The sequence below is a fragment of the Meleagris gallopavo genome, chromosome 19 (genome assembly GCF_000146605.3).
Source record: "Meleagris gallopavo isolate NT-WF06-2002-E0010 breed Aviagen turkey brand Nicholas breeding stock chromosome 19, Turkey_5.1, whole genome shotgun sequence".
Classification (NCBI taxonomy): Eukaryota; Metazoa; Chordata; class Aves; order Galliformes; family Phasianidae; genus Meleagris; species Meleagris gallopavo.
The window spans coordinates 6,896,388-6,917,670 of NC_015029.2; the positions used below are offsets into that span (position 1 = coordinate 6,896,388).

General features: G+C 48.2%; 1 protein-coding gene across 3 annotated transcripts in view; it reads right to left on the reverse strand.

Annotated features, from left to right (window-relative positions):
• Window positions 1-21,283, reverse strand: part of VAV2 (vav guanine nucleotide exchange factor 2) — a 100,274-nt gene that overhangs the window by 19,154 nt on the left and 59,837 nt on the right. For all 3 annotated transcript variants that reach the window (XM_010720981.1, XM_010720980.1, XM_019621497.2), the window contains exons 3-8: window positions 18,587-18,645; window positions 9,173-9,241; window positions 4,272-4,374; window positions 2,588-2,686; window positions 1,382-1,450; window positions 721-821 (exon numbers count right to left, since the gene is read on the reverse strand). In XM_010720981.1, coding sequence (XP_010719283.1) covers window positions 721-821; window positions 1,382-1,450; window positions 2,588-2,686; window positions 4,272-4,374; window positions 9,173-9,241; window positions 18,587-18,645 — 500 coding nt within the window. The remainder of the gene's footprint in view (window positions 1-720; window positions 822-1,381; window positions 1,451-2,587; window positions 2,687-4,271; window positions 4,375-9,172; window positions 9,242-18,586; window positions 18,646-21,283) is intronic.

A 21,283-nucleotide genomic window follows, 5' to 3' on the forward strand; every position in this document is an offset into this window, starting at 1 on the left:
TCTTTAATTCAAAAGCATTTGCTTTCTAAAAGAGGCACTGTGAGCGATGGAATATCTGACCTTACGGTGTATTATTAATGCAGATGGTATTTCTGGAGTTATTGACTTCTGAATGGCATTTCTGTGTCTAGACACTGGTTTAATCACGGTGAAATAAAACCCTGGCATGAGTCCACAATGAATCAGGCCTTTGATTAGTATTAAGAATATTAAAGACTTTTATTAACCTTATCTTTGTGTTCTTGGACACTCCTCCTTGCAGCTGCCAAAACACAGAACCTATTATGTTTGCAAAAGCAACTTTCACATTTACTCATCATGCACTGGATGCAGGACAACACCAGTGCCAGACATGACTTTTTTATAGCTAACCCTTGCTTTGATCTAACCAGACAGATGTCTCCAGCAAGGACAGATCCTGCCCTCGAGCCCCTGCAAGGTTTGCAGGAGGAGACAGCACTGAAGCCCATGAAGGTGAGGAGGCTTTGCTCTGTTCTGGTCCACCACAAACGTAACGTCCCCACCTTTATCCCTTCCCAGCCACCTCTGTCCACATGTTGTATTTAAGTGCAGGCACCTGGTGATGCTACAGCACCTAGCTGGTGAACGACTGACAGGAAACTGCTGTGCTGAGATGCACACGAGGTCCGAAATGGGTCCTGCAGTTCAAAGCCCTGATTTGTTAAACTGGAGTTGTCTGAAGGCTGTGTTTCCTTTTACCTCTCTTTGAATTCCAGAAATACTTTAGCCAGGCTGCTTCCTCCAGACATCATAGAGACATCGATGGCTCGCAGGAAATTGAAATGCACTTTAATTAGGTCCTAAAACAAAGAAACAATCAATACTTTACACAAACCCAAAGCGAGTGGGCAAACAGAAGGGCACGCTCACCTCTTCCTCAGGCAGTCATGCTCTCTACACAGCTGATTTTAAAATAAGCCATCCTAGTGAGGGCAGCCCTACACGGCCACGACCATAAGGTGCAATGTGGGACCAAAGCAGCTGTGTGCACTGAAACCCCCTGTCCGTGGCTACTGGCCCAATGTACTGGGCCAATGGAGCCCACGGTGTGCTCAGCCCAGTGAGGGCTCTGTGCTTCACTCCATCCTGCACACCCATCAGGCTTTAATTCTGCAACAACCCAGCTATCTTCCCAAAGCACCGCTGAATACTTTGTAAAACACGCACAGGTGAAGGCTCAGGTCTGCAACATCCACCTCAAACAATTATTTCCTTACCTAGAGTTTATATAACCCCTAACTTTAAAAGGAGCACTAAAAATATCTTTTAAAGCCACTCAGCACACAAAGGGCTGAACCTAGCCAGAAGAACACACCAAGAAACAAAAAGAGCAAAGACTGAAAGCAGTTTGTGCCAATACCTCCAAATTGATGAAGATAGCTTCCATGTCTTGTGGGGTCAGTACCAGCTTCAGTGGGTTCATGTAATTCTGCAAGAGGCAAAGGAAAGGGAATTGGAAGTTGAGAGTGAATGAGTGTGTTTGGTTTTTCTTGTTTGTTTGGGGTGTATATTTTTAATTTCTTTATGATGAATCTGATGGACTCTCCACCACATTGCAATCCTCAGCTGCAGCTGTGAGGAGCTCCGAGTTATCTCTTCAGCTCTTTGTATCACTCACAAGAGTTTTGCCCTTGAAAAAGAGCAGCTGATACAATTACATTGGAAATGCCTTTCTGGACAAATACCTGCATTTCTTTTAACTACAAAAAGCCCGGATGCAACGCTCTGCAGCCAGCACCCCGCAGCCCATAATATGCCACTGGAACCTGCTACACCTCCACAAGCCTTTGGGAAGGATATCAAAGCAGCAACCTGACCAAAACAGAAGGTTTATGACTACTTTCAAAGAAAAACCACTATTTACACACATCAGGATATTTGCTTGGAAAATGGGAAACGTCATTTGATTGCGCTCGGGTTGCAGATAGAGGCAAACCATTACAAAAAGGGGAAACAAAAGCATTGGGGTGATGAGAAACCTGTTTCATTTTTCCTATTGTTCTCTATTCCTGCCACTTTCCTTGGAGCCAAAATCACCTCCGGGCTCTGGCAGCACCCACAGTTCCACCATTCATTTTATTTTCAAAGGAAGGCCCAACCATCGTTTATCAAAACCAATTAAAACCCAGGAACTCAAGCAGCACGTTACTTTTAATCCAATTAGTTTCAATGACAAATCAGAGCAGCTTCAGCACTTCTAAAAAGAGCCCAGAAGAAAGGAACCGTCGAATCATTCAGCAGCAATCAAAGCAGCAATCTTATCAGCGAGACGACCCGGCTGCATGGAGCTGGAGCTCATACCCAGGGGTAAAGGGACAGAATATGGAATATTTCAGTCTATTTCCAATATGCAGCAATCAGGAAGAAATACACTGCTTGGCTCTGACCGCACGTTTGTTCTTGTTAGGATGGGTTTCCCATCTCCTCCTCCTGCTGCAGTTTTACACGCGAGCTTCGATGCTGCTCTGTCACATCAGCCCATGCAACGACCACCACAGCACGACTAATGCAGGACTGAGCGATGAGGTGGAAGGGTTTGGCATTGAAAAGATGGCTCAGCGCTTACCTTCTCTATGTCTTCGAGTGTTTTGTAGTATTTGGCTTCCGTCTCTTGGATTTCTAGCAAACAGCAATTCCTTTTGTCATCTTCTGTCATGCCCATTTTCTAGAGAAATTTAAGACAACGCATGGTCAGAGTCTGAAGGGTGGCACAGCTCCAGTTCTGCCTCCAGTGCTGGCACAGTCAGAACAAGTGCAGGTTAGGAAAGTCAGAGGAGTATTGTCATCGGTTTAGGTTAAAGGAAAGAATTTTTATCCAAAAAACATAGGAAGAAACCTCGGCTCTGCTATCCAGTATGTTGCAGCACCGACAGCACTGCCTTTTTTCCATTTATAACAACTACATCATCAAAGATTATCAGCTAAAGAAGAAATGAGAGATAAATGCTCTTTTCCTCTCTCTGGTTTTTGTTTTGTTGTTTTGGTGTTGGTTTGTTGGGTTTTTTTTTCCTTTTTTTTGCTTAAGATGAAACTCACAGCAGAGCCTAAATGGGTCATAAATAATATGTTAGACTTATACAAATCCCCTGCCAGGGCTGCCAATTCTCATGGTTTTAGGTCAGATCTGATCATACATACATGATTTTTCTTAAAGCCTCAACTCCTGGAGCTGCTCTTCTCACCCTTTCATTTGCAAAGAGGGGCTGAGAACACGTGCTGGGAGGTGTTAGGGTTTGGGAGGTGATTAATGACCATGCACAGGAATGATCATCCTCTGTACACCATGCTGGAACTCATGGCTTGGACCTATCAGCTGGATGGAACCCAGTATTTTAATTAATGTCTTACCTGCATGTATCTAATCTGAAGCATGCAGAAACACAAGAAACCAATTAGCATTACACACTTGCTATGGCAACAAAGCTTAAAAAAACCCAATATGTAGACAGGAACGTGGGTGATCATATTAAAAATAATCTTTCTTGCTTGAACACAGGGAGGAAAGGGAGCCAGAGCCACCGACCCAGCAATGTCCAAGAAAACACAGAATACTGCAGAGGACACAGTGACAAACTGCCCTCAGTGCCCCTAATGCTGCACCACCTGGCTGCTGGGCACCCACATGGTGGGACTACTGCCCTATTTTTGCCTTTTGTGGCAGAAATTCCTACCAAAACCTCTCCAAGTGGCAGCAGCCCTTGGGCCAACTGGTTTCTGCACCAGTAGCAAAACGGCAAAACCACTGGTGGCCAGTAGGCTGCTCTGGCACTGCCTGCAGGCAGCCCCATGTGCCTTGGCAAGGCTCCTTGGGAACATCTGCACCCAACTCTTGGCTCAAGGCAAGCTGATGGTGTGCACTGTCACAGTCCTTGCATTGCTTGCAGCCAGACCTGGGCACCAGCCTGCAGCCTCCCAGTGCCACCCAGCAGTGCCACATGCCTGGTGTGGGGGGGATCTGTCACTGAGCTTGTTTTGCTCCAGGCAGCTGCGCTCCGCTGCCGTCTGCCGTTTGCAGGCAGGAGACAGTAATTAGAGTTTACACGAAGGTGGCAGATATTCGGAGGCTGGCAGACAATTTGGAAGCTCACACTGTGATGGAAAGCTCCTCCCAGCTCTGTGCCAGCAGAAATCAGGGCAGCCCTTCTCTTCCTTGCCGCATTCCCCATCATTCACGGATTCCTTCATTTATTTAATTTTATCCTCTTCCTTCCCCCTCCATCACAGCTCTAAAAACAAACGTAAAGAGTTACCATGGGCTGCTGAACTTCCACCCGGATGATATCTTCGTAGATATCATCGCCTTCATCTTCACAGGGGACGCAGTCATAAATATCCTCCCCCAGGTCGTGCTCACTGCAATGAGAAGGAGAGAGACCGTGGGGTAACAGGGAGGCACATTGCTGGCATGGAAGGGAGAAGCCAACGATGCTCATTGCTAGGGAGGGAGAGCAACCATGGCAATAAGAGAAGCCCCCAGACTGTAAGCTGCCATCGAGAGGGGACATCAGAAGGTGATGGTGCTCAGTACTTCACTGCCACACGAGTCTTTACAAAGTCCCCCAGAGGTCTGTGAAGTCCTACAGCTCTTCTGAAAATCCAACCCGCCACAAGTACCAATTAACAACAATAATTTTAGAGCTCAAGATCTACAGGTGCAGATCGCTAACAGCACCAACCAGTCAATCCCATGGGATCAGGACAATGTGAAGCACTGGAATATCAAACAGCTTTCACACATTTTGCAAACGAACTCTTTCAACACGGGCATTAATTACATACAAATATGTTGAGGTGTAAAGCTGTGCTCAAAGCGTAGCGCTCACCATTTCTACATCACACAGCACTGAGCAGCAGAGCACATCTGTCTGCAAAACTAGGCTTTATTTCTTTTCTAAATGCAGCTCTTTCTATTTTTAAAAGCAGATTTATTTAATAAAAGTTTGGGGATTTTAAATAAATTCACTGGCATGATGTATCCATCCCGTTCTTCCATAGTGATGCATTGCAGCTGCTGTAATAATGCCCACTAATAGCTGGTGATCCATCTTCCCCTTCCCAAGCGTTGCCGTCACTGTTATTATCTGTACCAATATTTATATTCTCAGCTTCTCTCCTCATCCAGAGCAAGTAACTCCTGCTTCCTGATTAATCTTCCCTTCTCGGAGTGCTGGCTGCCTCTCCATACATCATTTCCCTGCTCAAAGGGCATTAGGAAGCGTATGGTTGAGTTGGCCAACGCATCCCTACAGGTTGACATCAAACCTTTACCCCAAGACCAAAACGCAGACAGCTCCCACACCCTAGGGCCAATTGGAAAGATGCTTTTATCTCATCTTTGCTGGATGGAGCCTTGTTTATGAATGTACATCTCTGTGTATTGCTGACAAGCACCAGAGCATGCTGGTGCCCAGCCAAGTGGCACGGAGCAGCTCTCTCGGAGCAGCCTGCCCAGCTGCTGGCACCGCTGCTCTGCATCACTCCATCTCTCATATTTTGTCTGCCAGAAGTGAAAATATGCACTGCTCACACCCTATGATTAAACCAGAGAACAGGCATTGGGTCATTTTTGACAGCAGCAAACTATGAGCGCTCCAAATTTTAAATGCTGGAAGGAGTGGGAAAGCAGGGCAGGTATTTAGAGCATTTATCATGGCAATAGGCTCAGCATCCCATGCTACACACTGCCTATACAACTTGAGCAAGGTCCAGGGTGTAATTTGAGGTCAGATCCTCTTTTCTGTCTTCACCAGGAATTTACACCTTCACTAAGAGCAGCAGACTCTGAGAGTTATCCATAGGGATCAGAGCCTGGATTTGGAGGTTCATGGAGAGCTCTGGGGTAAGGAAAGGGATTCTGTCCTCCTTTCAGAGCCAACACCAGTGTTTGCAATTACTGTTATTAGGATGAATATAACCATCTTTGGGCTGGCAGCATCTTGCCCAGCCAAGGAAGCTCATTCAAGGCAAAAAGAGTAAAAAGCTTTTCTTATGTAAGGCAGTGTGAAGCAAAAGCAGTGCTGCTGGCTGAGCTTTTCCTCCCTGGCAGTGACTGCTCTGTGCAAACGCCCTCCACCACAATGAACCAACCGTGCCAAAACCACCCACACCACAGCACTGCTTCACCCTGCTGATGAAAAACCCAGAGCCACCAGGATGGGCAAAAGGAAGAGGGAGAAGGAGCTAAAATAAGACATCCAACAACCAAACCCAAACTCCCAGCCCTGTGGGCAGGACAGTGGAACTTTACAATCTCAAAAATGAGCCTCAAAGAGTTATAGCAATGAATGTAACCTTAGGGACAGCCCAAGCAGGACACAAAAATCGGGTGATGAAGAAGAAAAGATGTGTGCAAGTGGTATGGCTTGAGCGTCCTGGACCACAGAGCAATCTATTTAACTGGCTGGCGTGTGTGGTTTTTCCAACACAAGAAAATAATGAGAAAAGTGGCAGCTAACTTATCATCTCACCTTGGCTTCTCAATTCTTTTTTTTCTATTTTTGTTTTTTTTTTTTTTCTTTAATGCATTTGAGAGATTCTGCTGATCACATCATTGCTTTGGGAGATACAACAAAGGTACGCAGGTGACAGCAGGGAAAGAAATACAAGAATGTAACAAAGGAGACCATGGTGGGGGACAGCTTATGGATCAGGCCTGTGCCCAAATGAATGGCGTCGTTTGGACAGAAGTTCTCGCTTTTAAGGAAAGAACCAGCAGCAGCCAGCCCTCCCCATCTGCCCCATTGCTCCCAGGCTGCCATCTGGCCAATGGCTGAGAATGGGGAATCAGAGAATTTGCTCATTCCCCTGAGAGCCTTTTAGTTCCCCCTCCCCTTTCCATCACCAATTGTTCTTTAAAAAAAGATAAAATAAATAGTTATCTCCATGAAATTGTCTGCAATGACCTCCTGGATGGGCAGCCCAGTGTTGGTGATAGGATAATCTATATGGAAAATGTGCCCTGCCCCAAAGATGGGAGCAAGGCACCAACATCCTCTGCACCCAGCAGGCTCCCATGCGCTGCCCGTGGGCACACAGCTCGCTTCTGCACTTTGCTTCTCGTGGACAAATCCGGTTGCTTCTGACTCCAGATCTGCACTTCTGTCGCAAGCTTGTTCATAATTGGAATGCTTTGCTGAGCAGGAATTAACCCAAAATATCAGCCACAATCAGAAAACCTCACACCAGTCCCCAGAACACTGTGATATCGCAATGAAAAGTGAAATACCAGAGGGCAAAAATAACCCCTTGGATAACTTGCAGTATCTGTGCACAGATCTCAGCACAGAGATGTGGGGGTGCTTCTTTTGCAAGTGAGAAGATTGCTGCGTGTGGCTTTGCTGTTTGGTAGCAATAGATTCCACGCATTTTGGGTCACTTTACTGCTTGCTGTGCAAACCATTTCCTCGCCTCTGACATGACATTTGGGACACACTCACCTCCCCAGGGCTGCTGGGTGATGAGCAATACGAAAAGCAAAGCTGCTGGGGCGGACTGAGTCACTCCCAGCCCATGAATGATGCCCTTGTTCTGCTGCTTCGAGATGGGCAGCTGCTAAGAAAGGGTTCTCTCATGCAGCCCCGTGCTTTGCCAGCATGCCAAACGGGTGCCCAGAGCAAGTAGCAAGCTGCAGAGAAGCTTCCTTGCAGAGATGCTCCTTTATCAGGGCAGGAAGGGGCTCATGAGGCTCTGCAGGGTTATTTTTCCTGTTGCAGATGAATGATATCTCCGTCTTGTAGGCTGTGCCTCTGCACAACAGAGCACTGATTTCTATGAAGGAATTTGAACTATCCCCACATTTATTTACACACTCCTTTCCCCACTGCTCCCATGTGATGGTGTAAAGAGGAGCTGAATAAGAATGGGCTCAAGCGAAGGGATGAGGAGCAGCTGGAGCAGCTCTCAGCCTCTCAGACCCCAACGCATGCAGCATCCCATCCCATTGCCCAGGGCTGCTGCAATGACAGCCAGCGGCAAAGCAGTTAGAGGCAAAAATCCACACGGGTCAGTGCAGAATAACCTGCTGCAAGGCCAAGTCAGCTTGTGCACAAACGTTTCTCATGTGTGCTCATGTGTGTGAGAATGAGGCATTTTAAAACTCCACGTGAAAGGGATTTTGAGACTTTGGGGGGAGTGGGGGGTTGAAGAATGCTATTCTTGAAAGGATCCTTTTATAAGTTGAAGTTGTATTAAACTGCAGCAGTTGGGACCAAACCACAAGCAGGGGATGGCAGTATCCTGTGTTCCTGTGCTGGCAATTTATGATTTACTTTTGTAATAACCGAAGCCATAAGGAACTCATTGGATTAAGGAGCTTATTATTTATGTTGTGGAACGATAATATTTAACTGCGTAAATCCGCACATCCACCCATATGGATTCTCTCTACGTATGAAACAGAGTGCACTTCATCAGCACAGCCCTGGCCCTGCCAGAGCCAGGGGGAATACTGCCATCGAATTCCAATTGGGCCAGCACTTCAGCAGATACATTTTAGTTCAAGGTTGTTTAAAAGCCTGTTATATCACCAACACAGCTCAGGGCAGCAAATACAGGCACCGAAGAGGCAGATAAATATAGATGCAGGATGCCAACCAGAGCACGTAGCGCTGTGTGCGAGGGACTGGCACGGATTTGGGGCATCCCTATCCCAGCAAAGGGTTCTCTACCTCCCAGCAAATGGCTGCTCTACCATGCACAGAGGGTGCTGCACGCCTTGGTGCATTCACCTAGTTTTGCAAACTGGGCTGCTTGCAAAAATATACATCACACAGGTGTGTGTAGTGCACCACACAGGACCTGTGTGGGTTATTCCCCAACACAGAAGTGCTTGGAACCCACTGCAGGGTTTGCACCCAGGGCTTTTGCAGCTGAAGAGGCCCAGCAGTTGGATTAGGATTCAGGATAGGGGGTTTCCCAAGGGTTTGACCCCACTGAGCTGCCCCATAAACCCAGTCTGACTCACAGAGACATCTCCCAGGGCTCTATGTGGGAAAGCACAGACTATCATAAGAGCTCAACAAACTCCTGGCATGACGATCAAAGCAGCCAGCCTGCCTCTCCAGCTCCACTGTCAGACTTTATCAGACTTTGCTGGAATTAAATTGCAACTTTTCCCATTGCTTGCCCTCCCCCTGCAAAGGTGAGGACTCACTCAGCCAGCTCCTCCAGGCTCCGGTACACATCATCATCATTCTCCGTGGTCTCCTCTGAAGGGAATGGCCTGCAAAAGAGATGGGCACAGTGTTACTGGTGCTCCTGAACCCCAGTGAACTCAGCCTGGCCCGGAACATTGTGCCAGACAGGGCTGGTTCCCGAGCAAAATATATATTGCAAACACATTTGTTTTATCAAGGCATCAGGACATTGTCTTGGCTGCAGTGAGGAGCTGCACCACCCAGCAGCATCCCAGGCCCTGCACAAACAGCCTGCTAGGAAATCAGTCCGCATCCAGTAAGTCTTCATAGAATTGCAGAGGTTGGAAAAAAAACATATGAGATCATCAGGGCCAACCCCAACCCATCCCCACTGACCATGTCCCCAGGTTCTGCATCTACGTGTGCCATGAACACCCACAGGGGTGGTGATGGCCTTGTTGGGATGGAGGAAACTTCAGAAAAGCATCGCCAGCAGTGAGTCCCATCAGGACCAGGACGAGGGAGTCCTTATAAAAGCAGGGCTCCCTCATGTTAGCAGCGCTGCAACAGCTGAAAGAAGCTAAAACACTGGGGGGACAGAGAAAGGACACCAGAAGGGCAAAAGGAAGGGGGGGAGGGAAGTGGATTAAAAAGAGAAAGGGAGAGGAGTGGGGGGAAAAGCAAGAATTCCTTGGCTCGTTCTGAAGTAATAATCAAATAACGTACTAAGGAGATGAAAAATATTGCTTTAATTAAAGGCAATGTATTATTGCTGGCACGGGGCCCTGGCTTCGTGGGGCTGGATGCACCTTGTGACACTGACCGCATGCAAACCTCCTGCTCCTCCATGCTGCCCCCACGTGTGCCCTCCTTCCCTGCCCTCCCACCTTCCATTTCACCATAGATCACCTCCCCTGAAAGATTTAATACACGGCCTGGCCAGAGCCTGAATTCGCTGGGTGGGGATCCAGCCTCCAGCATGAATTTGCCTTGCCTTGGTGAGCAAGCTATCTCCAACCAGGCACAGGTGCCAGGGGCAAGGATGGGGATAGAGCGATGGGGCCGAGAGATGGGGCTGTGCCATTTGGGATCACCCCTGTGCCCCAACCCTCAGCACCAACTGCAGCACTGCAGCACCTGCACAACCCAGGGGGAGAGGAGAAACCAGAGGTGACCTCTGCTTAAGTATCTCTGGTTAAAGAAAAAACAAGAACCCAACAAGAGGCACGACCTACTTTCTTCTAAATGCTAAATGTTTAGCTTTTCATTCCTATTTCCTTCTCCAGCATTCACCATGGCAGAACAAAAGTTAAAGAGCTATAAAGAACATTAAAATCACAAAACCATAAATCTGGGCTGGAGGTGTAATCGGGTGCTGCGATAAAACCCCCTCGTGTAAGGCACAGAGGCAGCAAAGAGAAAAATATTTCCTAATGAGAGTTTCTGGGAGACGGCAGCTTCACAAGGAGCCCTCACCTTGACCATGGGCAGGAGAAGAATTAATAACCTGAATCTCTGCAATGTAATGGCTAGATAGATAGATAGAATGCAATTAGGAGGTCACAGCAAAGAGAAGATTACAAAATGAACCATCTAAAATTCGGAGCTGAAGGATGGCCATTTGGAGGATGCCTTGGGTTTGCACTTTGCTCTCCCCAGCTGCCCGTGCAAAAGCCACACGTGGTTCCAGTGATGCTCCCCCGTTTGTGCCATGGGAGCAGAGCAGTCATCTCACCCATGCTACCTATGACCAGTCCGAGTGCAGTTATTTAACAAAAAGATAGTAAAATAGCTGATACCTTGGAAATAAAGCACACAAAGAGTTTGTGATTCCCTACAAAATCCTCACAGACCTCCGGGTGTGTTACTCTCCATCAGCAGTATTAACTGCAATAGCTGGAAATGTCCAACAGTAATGAATAAGATACTTTGAGACCACTGAAAGCCAGCAGTTTTTCGGAGTTCCCAAATTGTTAAGGTTTGTTTGAAAACAAATCTCTCATTTAGAATCATTATTTAAGCACTGGACTTTGTTTTTCAATCCATCACCAAAGAACACCTGCTGAGCCATTTATACTTCATGAATGAAGAGCAAAAACCCCAACACCAAACACTGCTGGAAAAAGCTCTTAAGGACCACATCACTCCCAGAGCAGAGCTCTTACAGACTGAGCCCGCTGCATCCAACAGCATCATTTCCAGAGATCAAAGAAGGAAACACAAGGAGGATCGATGCTATGTGTTTGAGAGCCTAACAGGGACGTTAAGACAAAGTGATTTGTCAGGGAGTTCAGCTTGATGACAAGAACCAGCACAGCTGATCAGTGCTGACACCCACTGCAGAGCATCCCTGTGATCTTACAAAGCATTCTGGCTGTATTCTGGGATGGGGAGCTCTCACACACGCACACCACGGAGCGCCCTGGAAACGCAAGGAAAGGCAGGAGGAGCAGCCCACGGGTGGAGAGCACCCCTAGGAGATAATTAGCAAATATTTCAGGAGGCATCTCATGCACAAAGCTCTCAGCAGCTGCTCAGGTCCATCCCACACCGCATCCTCATCCCTGGTTCCACCGCACGGCCCTGGCCGTGGGGAAAACACAGCTCAGGGCTCTGCCTGCCCACTCCCTCCTCTGAATTATTTAAGGGGAATGAGGTAGGCTGCAGCTCTCCAACAGCAATAAGCAGGAAAATTTATTTATGAACATATCTCAGCATCTGGGCACCTTGTCCTAGCAACTGAAGCCAGCTGTTTGCCTCTGGATGCCATCAGAGAGGGTCAGGGATGGGGCAGCTTTACGCAGATGATTTTATACAGTAGCATCTTAGCTTCAAATCCATGTATGAGAGCAGGATGAACCCAGCACGACTAATCCTCTGTTTTCCCTCTCTCACCAGTCTGATTTCTGGAGGACAACAGCAGCCCAGTAACAGGGTGGAATAGTCCCACTCACAGCCCTCCCCAGGGACCCAATGGGCAGAGCTGTGATGCCACGTGCATCCTTAGCAAACACCCATGGGAGGTGGCTCAGCACTCACCAGGAGCTGGATGCCAGCATGTTAATCTTGCCCCATTTCCCCACGTCCAATGATAGCACTTCAGTGCTTTAAAAAAGGTATGTGACACCCATGAAACCTGAGCTGCTCCCATCTGCTGCCCCTTCTGCAAGGGATTTTGGAGTAAATGGAAAGGGACAGAGCCTGAAGCTGCTGCAAATGGGATTCTCCAGCTCTGTTGGGATGGATGGGGCTGTGCTGAGTGCTTCTGGCTCAAGATGTGGCAGAAAAAATACTTTCACGGCATGGTATCTATAACCACAAGGAGACCAGGAGTTGGATGCAATGATCCAATCCAAGGGACTTTATCGGTCCCTTCCAACTCAGGATATCCTATGAACCATAATTATGCCTTGCAGTAACTCGCAACCCCATGTCTGGATGTACAGATCCGCCAATGAGCCCTTTTGAAGCAAACATCATAGCAAGTCAGAAACCCTGCAGAAGCCCATAACTGCACCAAGGTTTTAGACTTCAGGCTTTTGGTGTCAGTTTCGGTGTTAAGTTAGCAGCTGGCCTCAGCTCCTCTAATTTTGGCCAAGTCTGACCCGTGGGACCCGCTGGCATGTCCTTGCACCATGTGCCATTTGCTTGAAGGACATTGGTTATGAGTAGAGCCTTCATCCCAAACACCCAAACACATCCACCTGCACCCATGTACGACAAGAAACCCTCCCAGAGAACAAAACTAGAAGTGCTCAGACCTCATCTGTAGGATCCCAGCAGCCCCCTTTTCCTTGGTCATCAGCTGACACCCAAATGGATACCCCCAAGTTAATGTAGTGACCTAAGCACGAGTGCAGCTCTGCTCCAGTGCTCTGGGATGAGTACTGGCCACACAGCACCCCTCCTACAGATGGCTCTGTGTGCTATGGACCCTTCCCTAGAGAACAGCAAGTCACTGAATCACTGAATCATCCAGCTTGGGAAAGACCTCTAAGATCTCCAAGCCCAACCTGAACCCATCTTACTGTGCCCACTGACACATCCCTCAGTGTCACCTCTCCACGACTCTGGAACACCTCCAGGGATGGTGATTCCAACACCTCCCAGGTCCCTGACCACAGGACTGTCCCAGCACCACGGGTCACTCTTTGGCCATGGGCTCTGACACCCCTCAGGCTGACACACAGCACAACATTACATCAGCACAGCACTCGTGGCGCCGTCCAAAGAAAACCATGTGGCTTTGCAAGATGCTTGTGTGCAACTGGAAACGCATCCATCGTGGACTTCAGTGGGGTTAGAAGGATGAAACCAGCATTACTCAGAGCTACACCGAGGCGGTGGGAGCTGACCACGTGACCCGAATTTCCCCAGCACTGCTCCCAGCCCATCCCTGGGCACATCCTTGAGCTTTGGTTCCCATCTGTGAAATGGGAACAAACCCAGGGAATGATTTTGGGAAAGTGCTGCGAGGCAGCTGAGAAGCACGCTATTAGTGTCCGTTAATAAAGCAGGGCGGAATCAATTCTCCCTGCAGAACAAGGCACATCGGAGCATACCAAAAGCTGCTGAATTTAATTAAAATCATGCTATTGTGTTACATTACTCATCCCTGGAAAGAACAGCCTCGTGCGGTGCCAAATTTTAGACATGTCTCCTGAAAAAAATTATGATTCGCTGTTATTTGTGGTCTGGAACTTGCAAAAAAATTCTCCCAAGATTAATTCTGATAGAAATTCAGTGAGGAAGCAGCAAGCTTTATTGTCAGATAATGCGAAGATGATGATTCTGCAGGAGAGCACTTCCAGCACTCGGCACAGCCCTCTGCACAGTGCCCACGGGTTAGCTGCACGCCCTGGGTTATCTTTAGCTCCAATCTGAACCAAATACTTCTGGAGACTAGGAGACGAGAAAATAACAGCTCGTATAATTTGATGTTTCAACACATTATCGCTTTTTCTTTTCTGAATTCCCACGTAGCAGCGCTTCGCTCTAGAAAGCAGCGCGATTTCGTCGTCACTTCAGCTCCACTTTGACAATGACAGATGGATGAAATCAAAAGGGGAATCCAGAAACATCTTTCCCAAAAAGAAAATAGAAAACTCTGCAGGCTAACAGTGCAAGATGTCTCAGCGTGGCACGGGCACAGGAGTGGTGCAGTCCTCGTCCCTGCAGGTGTCCTGGAACCATGGAGATGTGGCACTGAGAGATGCGGCCAGTGGGCATGCTGGGGTGAGTTGGGGTTTTTAAAGGTTTTCTCCTACTTTAATGATTCCATAGGGCAGGGAGCCTGATGGTAGCATGGCCCCCAATGGCAAGGAGCTGTGACACAGCAGCACGCCCCCAGTTTGGCTGCAAAGCAGAGCTGTGTGCTTCAGGACTGGATCTTCCTTATTGCTGGTGTGGAGGGGGTGAGGGAAGCTGCTTTTATTAGCAGATGCTTATGGAGTGACCTCAGCGCTCCCCTGACCTACAAATCGGCTGCGCAGCAAAACATCTCAATGACATTTTTCAGACTCTCTTAGGAGCAAGTCTGTGTGGATACACGCTTGCCAAAATAAACCTGTTGGAAGTGTTTTTAGCTGGAAAAGAGCTGCTTTTAGCCAAAGACCCTGCTTATCACCGAAGGAAGAAGCTTTGGTCACTCTTAACGCAGCTCTGCTGGTGTCACAGGGAGCCACCCCCAATCAACTCCGTGACTGTAAGCTCTGTGCCCAGACCTCTGCAGCTTTGTGCTGGTGAGGACTGGGGGCAGCCATGCACCAGGAGCTCAGGACACATACGGATGGCTTCTGACAGCTCAGGTCATGCAGACACGTGTTTCAGGGCTGTACCCCAGCCCCAGGAGCAGAAGCATCCCTATGCATTTTCAAGGCACGGATCCTTTACGCAGCTTTCTAAACCTGTTTTATAGCCACACTTGAAGTGTGCGCAATGGATACACAACAGCAGTAAAAAATATAATGGGTAGAGTGCAATTACAGCGAGTGCACCGGCAATGAATAAAACAGTCCTTGTAAAAGCAGCCTTGCAAAAGAGCTTCTGCAACCACCTCCTCACCGCCTGAAGACACTCAGGCCTTAATCGTTAGCGACTTTAATTGCTCACGTTTTCACACCTGGATGGATCCGCTCCTGCACTGAGCCTCCATCCCCAGGGGCGAGGGGCCCACAGCCCGGCCACCACCAGCACAAAGCAACGCACCTATGTGACAAACGTGCCTTCATCCCCCATCCCCAGGGGAGCCCCAGCAGCCGTGCAGAGCACAGCACCCTCCTCTTCCCCCTCCCCAGACGCAGCCACAGAGCAGAGCGCAGCAGCGTGACAAACGCGGTGGCCCTTCCTCCTCCCCATTTGCAAACGTTATAAAACCTGCTTTATTAACTGCAGTGCCTTCTGAAGAAAGTCACTTAAAGGTTCAGCTCATATATAAAGGACTTACTCAGATTAAGAACCTCAGTAAAAGGCCTTTGAACACACTGACTCCTTCCCGTTCTCAGATGGCTTCACTGCACGCATTAAAAATGCATGCAGGCAGCAGGAGCCAATATTCCTTCACCTCCTGCTTTGCTTGCATAGCTCTGCTTCCAGGAAAAACACATCTTGGGGAGATGACAAAACATTGCCCCCTGCTCGTGCTGAGCCCGGGGAGCTCGCCAGCACCAGGTGTGTGATGGCCTGAGTGCTCCTGGGCAGTGGGAACAACTGGGCTGCAGCAGAAAGGCTGAGAGAAAAGTTGTTAGAAGCAAATCCTGGGGTTTGCTTTTTTTGGGGGGTGGGGAACTGCAGCAAGATGTTCTGCTGTCTTTCAGCGAGAAGAAAGAAAACATGGAAAGGGAATGAAAACATGCTCAAAGGGGAACCTCAGTCAATATCCCCCCAACAATGCACTACTCCTGTCCGCTACAAAGTCCTCACACTGAACTTGGAGGCATTTAGTGCCAGCCACTGTAAGAAACAGCGTAATAAGACTCCATGGGCTGCAAGATAGGTCTGCAGGGGAAGCTCCAGGGGCTCTGGACCTGGAACAAAGCCTCCTTGATCAGAGCCAGGCATGGGTAGGCAAGGAGTGTGATGGTAACCTCCTCCTGGGTCTGCTGACCATCATCCAGACAGATGGAGAAGAGGATGAACACAAAAATGTCTCATCCTCAGATGATGGGTGATGCCTCAAGAGGATGAGTTTTTCCTTGTCCCCACACGCAGCCTTACAAAGCAACACATGGATGAAAACAGTGGGAAAAGGGCACTGCTGCATCACTGCAGAATCCGTGTTCCCAAACAAGATCAAATGTTGCGCACCCACCTCCATTCAACACGCTGCTTCATCCAAAAAAATCAACCTTATTTCCTCTGATTCTCTTTAAAGAGTGAAAATGGGCCCTCCAGAGAACTTCTGAAGCAGCTGAGGCCAGAGCAGAGCAGGAGATGTGCAGCACAGGCTGCAGCCACACCATGGTGCTGAGCCCAGCACCCCGCACACAGCGCACTGCAGTCCAGATTGCTGCTTGTTTGGCTGCCTGCACCTTCCTAGGAAGAAGCACTTTGTCATCTCCACGTTGCTCTCCTGATAGCTATCTGATTTACTCTGCAAAACAGGGTTTTCTCTGGCAAGGTTCATGAATCCAGATATTATTAGACAGAATGACTATTATTTTCTTTTTTCACTGAATAGCATAGAAGATTGATTTTTATTTTCCTACCCTGCATGCCATGAAATCTATTTAAGGGGAAGTGATAAGGCTGGGGATTTATTTCATTCTTAGTTTACGCAATCCTGAATTCTTGCCCTTAAAACACAGATCCACGTCCATGCTGTAGGGCTGAAGACCACACAGTCCATATACGACCCTAATTGCGCTGGATTTGCCACGTTCTTTGAGCACCATGCCTAAGCCAGCAAGATTTTTCCCATTTATTCCAATGGCAGCATGTTCCCAAGGCTGGGGACCTGGTGTCCAGTCCCTTTGGGGGCTGAAGCTGCTGCTCCTTCCCACAGAGCAACTTAATTCATCTGCAATTAGCTCATCCTTGGGGCTTCTAAGTAATCATCTCACAAAGGAAAGGGCTCTCACACTGCAGGGAAGGGGTGATGGGAAGGAACAGCCCAGTGGGGGATTTTCATGCCATGGTGTTTTCTGTTCTGACAATAGAGCAGAGGAGCAGGGTTAATTCGCAGGGAAAACAGAGTTATATGCAAAGCCCCACTAAGCCCTGTGCTATTCTTGTGTAATTACGGTGCCAGAGGCTTCTGAGATAAGAGACTGGAGCAAGGACTGTAAATGCTGTAAAGATGAATGAGAAAAATCAGCACATTCACAACAGACACATCCCAGCCCTGCCCTGCATCCAGCACCAGGTCTGTCCCTAACAGCAAACAGCCCCTAACTCACAGCATGCCTCTATTCCTCAACCTCTGCTCCCCCACTCCGGGTGGGATCTGTCAGATTTGTGCTTAACAGATGGGAAGACTCAGAGTTTGTTTTACACGTGAAAAGCTGTTCCCCCTCCGGCGATATCAGCAGAGGGAAAATAACACGAGATGCTAAGGAAATAAACTCCAGGGGGGAGAAGCGTGGTGTGGGGTGGTTGGCACGGGATGGGAGCAAAAGGGGGGGGGTGAGGACAGGATGTGGCCCCACATCTGGTTATGTTTGCTGCCATAGAATGATGCTGTGCTACACCCTAAGCAGAACAGCAGCATGACAAGGTCTGTGGTAAGAGCAAGTGTTCTACACAGCTCAGTGCGAGGGGAGGGGAAAAAACACTGATAGAAGTAGAAATAAAAAAGAAGGAAAGGTTCACGAGGTTGAGAACTCTTCCCAGTTAAATCTCTTCCTAATGAGAAGATGTTCCCAGATTTGTAACATAAACGCACACAAACAAGAAAATCGATGGCAATCAATTTGCAGCAGGCTGAACGGAGATGCAGGTCATGGCTCTGCTCAGCAGGGCTGTTTGCTTTTTGGAATTCCTCCTCCCTGACTCCCTCCCACGAGCAGTTCCAGCAACAAGGCAGCTCTGCCTGCAGCATTTATCAGCCCTGCTGCACACACGGTGCTCAGGTGCCTTCCCCAAAGGCAGGAAGGCATTGCCCAGCTGCAGGGCACTAAGAGCCCACTTGGTCTGCAAGGCAGCAGTCCTGAGCAAAGCCTCCATGGAAAGGAGCTGCACCCCACCCTGCTCCCTGCCCAGCACTGACTCATGGCTTCTCCACTTGTTATTTTTGCAAGCCACTCCTGAGCAGCTGGCAAGGTGCTTTTACAAGTACCCTGCCTATGTCCCAACGGCATCCTCGGTGTCTGCTTAACCCTGATTTATCCCAGTCACACTAATGCTTCCAGAAAGCCTGGTGTGATTAAACACTATGAGTCTGTGCAGAGAGAGGTAGAAACAATATTTAAGGCATCGTATCAAAAGGATCTTACCTAATTCCTTTGGTTTGAGCAATACTGTGGAAGGAGAGTCTGGATACTGCAGAGATCACCTGGAAATGAGAAAAAAAAAATCCTCATTGAAGACAGAGGTCAGTTTGTTGAACACCTTCTGCTCTGGGTGGCTGTGCTCCGTTCCTCAGTGTGTTACAGCATGAGGTTGGCTGGGCACCATCACAGCCAACGCAGCCTCTGCTTTTACCTCTGAGCACAAAAGACATCCAGCCTTCAGCTATACAGACACCATGCAACGGCATCGCCCCAGGAAACCCCATCCTGCAGCTCATGTAATAGATTCATAGAGTCATTAAAGTTGGCAAAGACCTCTAAGATCATCCAGTCCAACTATCAACCCATCTCCACCATGCCAGATCTGCTCCATTAGGGTTTACGTAACGCAGAGTACCATTGGAAAAAATATATTTTTTACTTCGTATTTTATTTCTACAGACTTGTAACTCCTTCCATCTCTTTCCACCGAGATGGTGATGTTATTGAGGCAAACCTTCCAACACCGAAAGATTTTGACTACATGCACTCCAATACCAATGCACCCTCAGTCTGTCAGGGATGGGTGCAGCCCATTGCCTTCTTCTGGCAGAAAGCAACCAGAATGGCTTCAACATGGAATATTTCCATCGGCACTGCCATCAAGAACAGTAAGGCCATGAGCTGGTTCTGAGAACTGTCTTTTATTTGACGTAAGCTCCTGTTTTAATTGCTACGCAGAATTTTAAGTGAAGAAAAACAAAGAACTGTTTCAGTCACGCACGGATCTAAACCATGTCTTACCCTTGCTCCTATTCACCATTTATCAAAGCCAGAATGAAAAGATAAACCTATTATTTCTGGAATGGTTTCCTGCCCACTGGAATGAACAGAGATGTGTGACTGGGACACAGATAAAGGGCTGCAGGATGGGTCCCTGCTGCCCCCAGCCCCACAGCTCCCTGTTGGGCAAAGAACTCATTGGGCTGGGACCACCAGAAGCTGCCCAGCACTCGGCAGTGCTCAGAAGGGACCTCCTGGCTTTTCAAAAAGGAGCTGCCACACTTTGGCCTTTCCCAGCTGACTTTCACTTGGAGAACTGAGATACTGAATTATTCAACAAGGCAAATGAGTCTGTGAATTGTCAAAGCTTGGCCAAGAAACGATCATCGAGGGGCATCCAGCACTGAAGGGAGCCGCAGAGCAACAGGGGATTCTCCTCTCACCTCAGACCCTCCACTGTCCACCATGCATTGCTTCTAATGGGGCGTTAACAAAGCATCCTTATTTATTTCTTATTTTAATAAGATGTTACCCCTGACAGTTCCTTCTAGTCAAGAGTGCACGAATAAGGGATTTTTTAATTAGACAAAACATCATTTTTGCCATGGCTATCAAGAGCCTATTTTGGCCTATTTCTCACTCTTTGGAGATCGTTTGGATAGCAACCACAGCACCATCCCTGTTGGCCTGGTTTTTACAGCGATGCCCTGGAGCCACTGATGGGGGACTATGAACACTGAGCAACTAGAAGAGAAAGCATAAAGTTCCTCACTTTGCTGTAATATAACAAAAAAAGGAGCACAAGCAAAAGTTGATCACTTCTAGAAAAGGAGTTCCAGCCACGTGCCCTGCTGCCAAAAGCTGCGGGCATCAGCTGGTAAGATTCCCATCTCTGCTTTGGACAAGCACTGAACCAGCCACCATCTCCTAACAGGTCTCAACCCCCAAATTGTCAGCAACTTTGAAGACCTCAGTGCCCATTTTACCAAATCCCTCTGTGCCCTCTAGCATCACCAGTTTGGGAGAGGAGGTGGAAGTGAGCTCGTTAGTGCCTTTGGGATCACTGAGGCAGACCAGAGGCACTGCATTGTGCCTGCTGTGTGTGAGCAGTCCCAGGGAAGTCCCAGTCTCCTCTGCAATCTATTATTAGACTTGCACAGCACAAAAATCAGTGTGTGAATCAGACAGCTACGCTGTGGGTTTGACTTCCAGGGAAACGTAAGAGAAAAACACACACACTCTTCTCTACAGCTATGCTTCTTGCTTTGCTCTTTCATGAAAAGCTCCAATCTCTGAGCATCCCTGCACATCAAAGCCTGGCACCTGGCTCCAGCAATGAGCTCAGGTACTAAGCAAAGCAACCCACTTTCCAAGAGGGATTTGGTACAGAGAGCTTCCACGAAGCCTGGCAGCTCCAGAAACACAGCTGAGCAGAGGTGGGTTGGCAGCAGGGAGGTCTCTCCCAGTACAGCTCCTGCAGGTTGGAGTGGGGAGCAAGGAAGCATCATCCAGCACAGTTCCACCAGCCCCCAGCCCAGGCAGCACAAAGCACCGTTTGAGGAGAAGTAATCCTCTCAGTTTCAACAGGATTAAACAACATTCTTAAAAGTAAGTAAATCCTGAAGTGTTTGCTAAACTGTGTCTCATTTTTCCCATTAAGGAGCTTCTTATTTGCTGAGAAACACTGTAAGACTTCCTGCCCCTCCTGGCTATCATTTTCTATGAGGCGAGGCAGGAACTGCTCCATTACACATCCAAAGCAGTTGGCACGAGGGGTCTGTGATCTCAACTGAGGCTTAGCTGCTCCTAGGACACATTAGCAAGCTAATACACATATGACACTAAGTGGAATTACACTTCACTGTAATGCTCACCTCCCTTCTTTCAAGGCAGCCTAGAAGTGCAGCAGCCAGCATATCC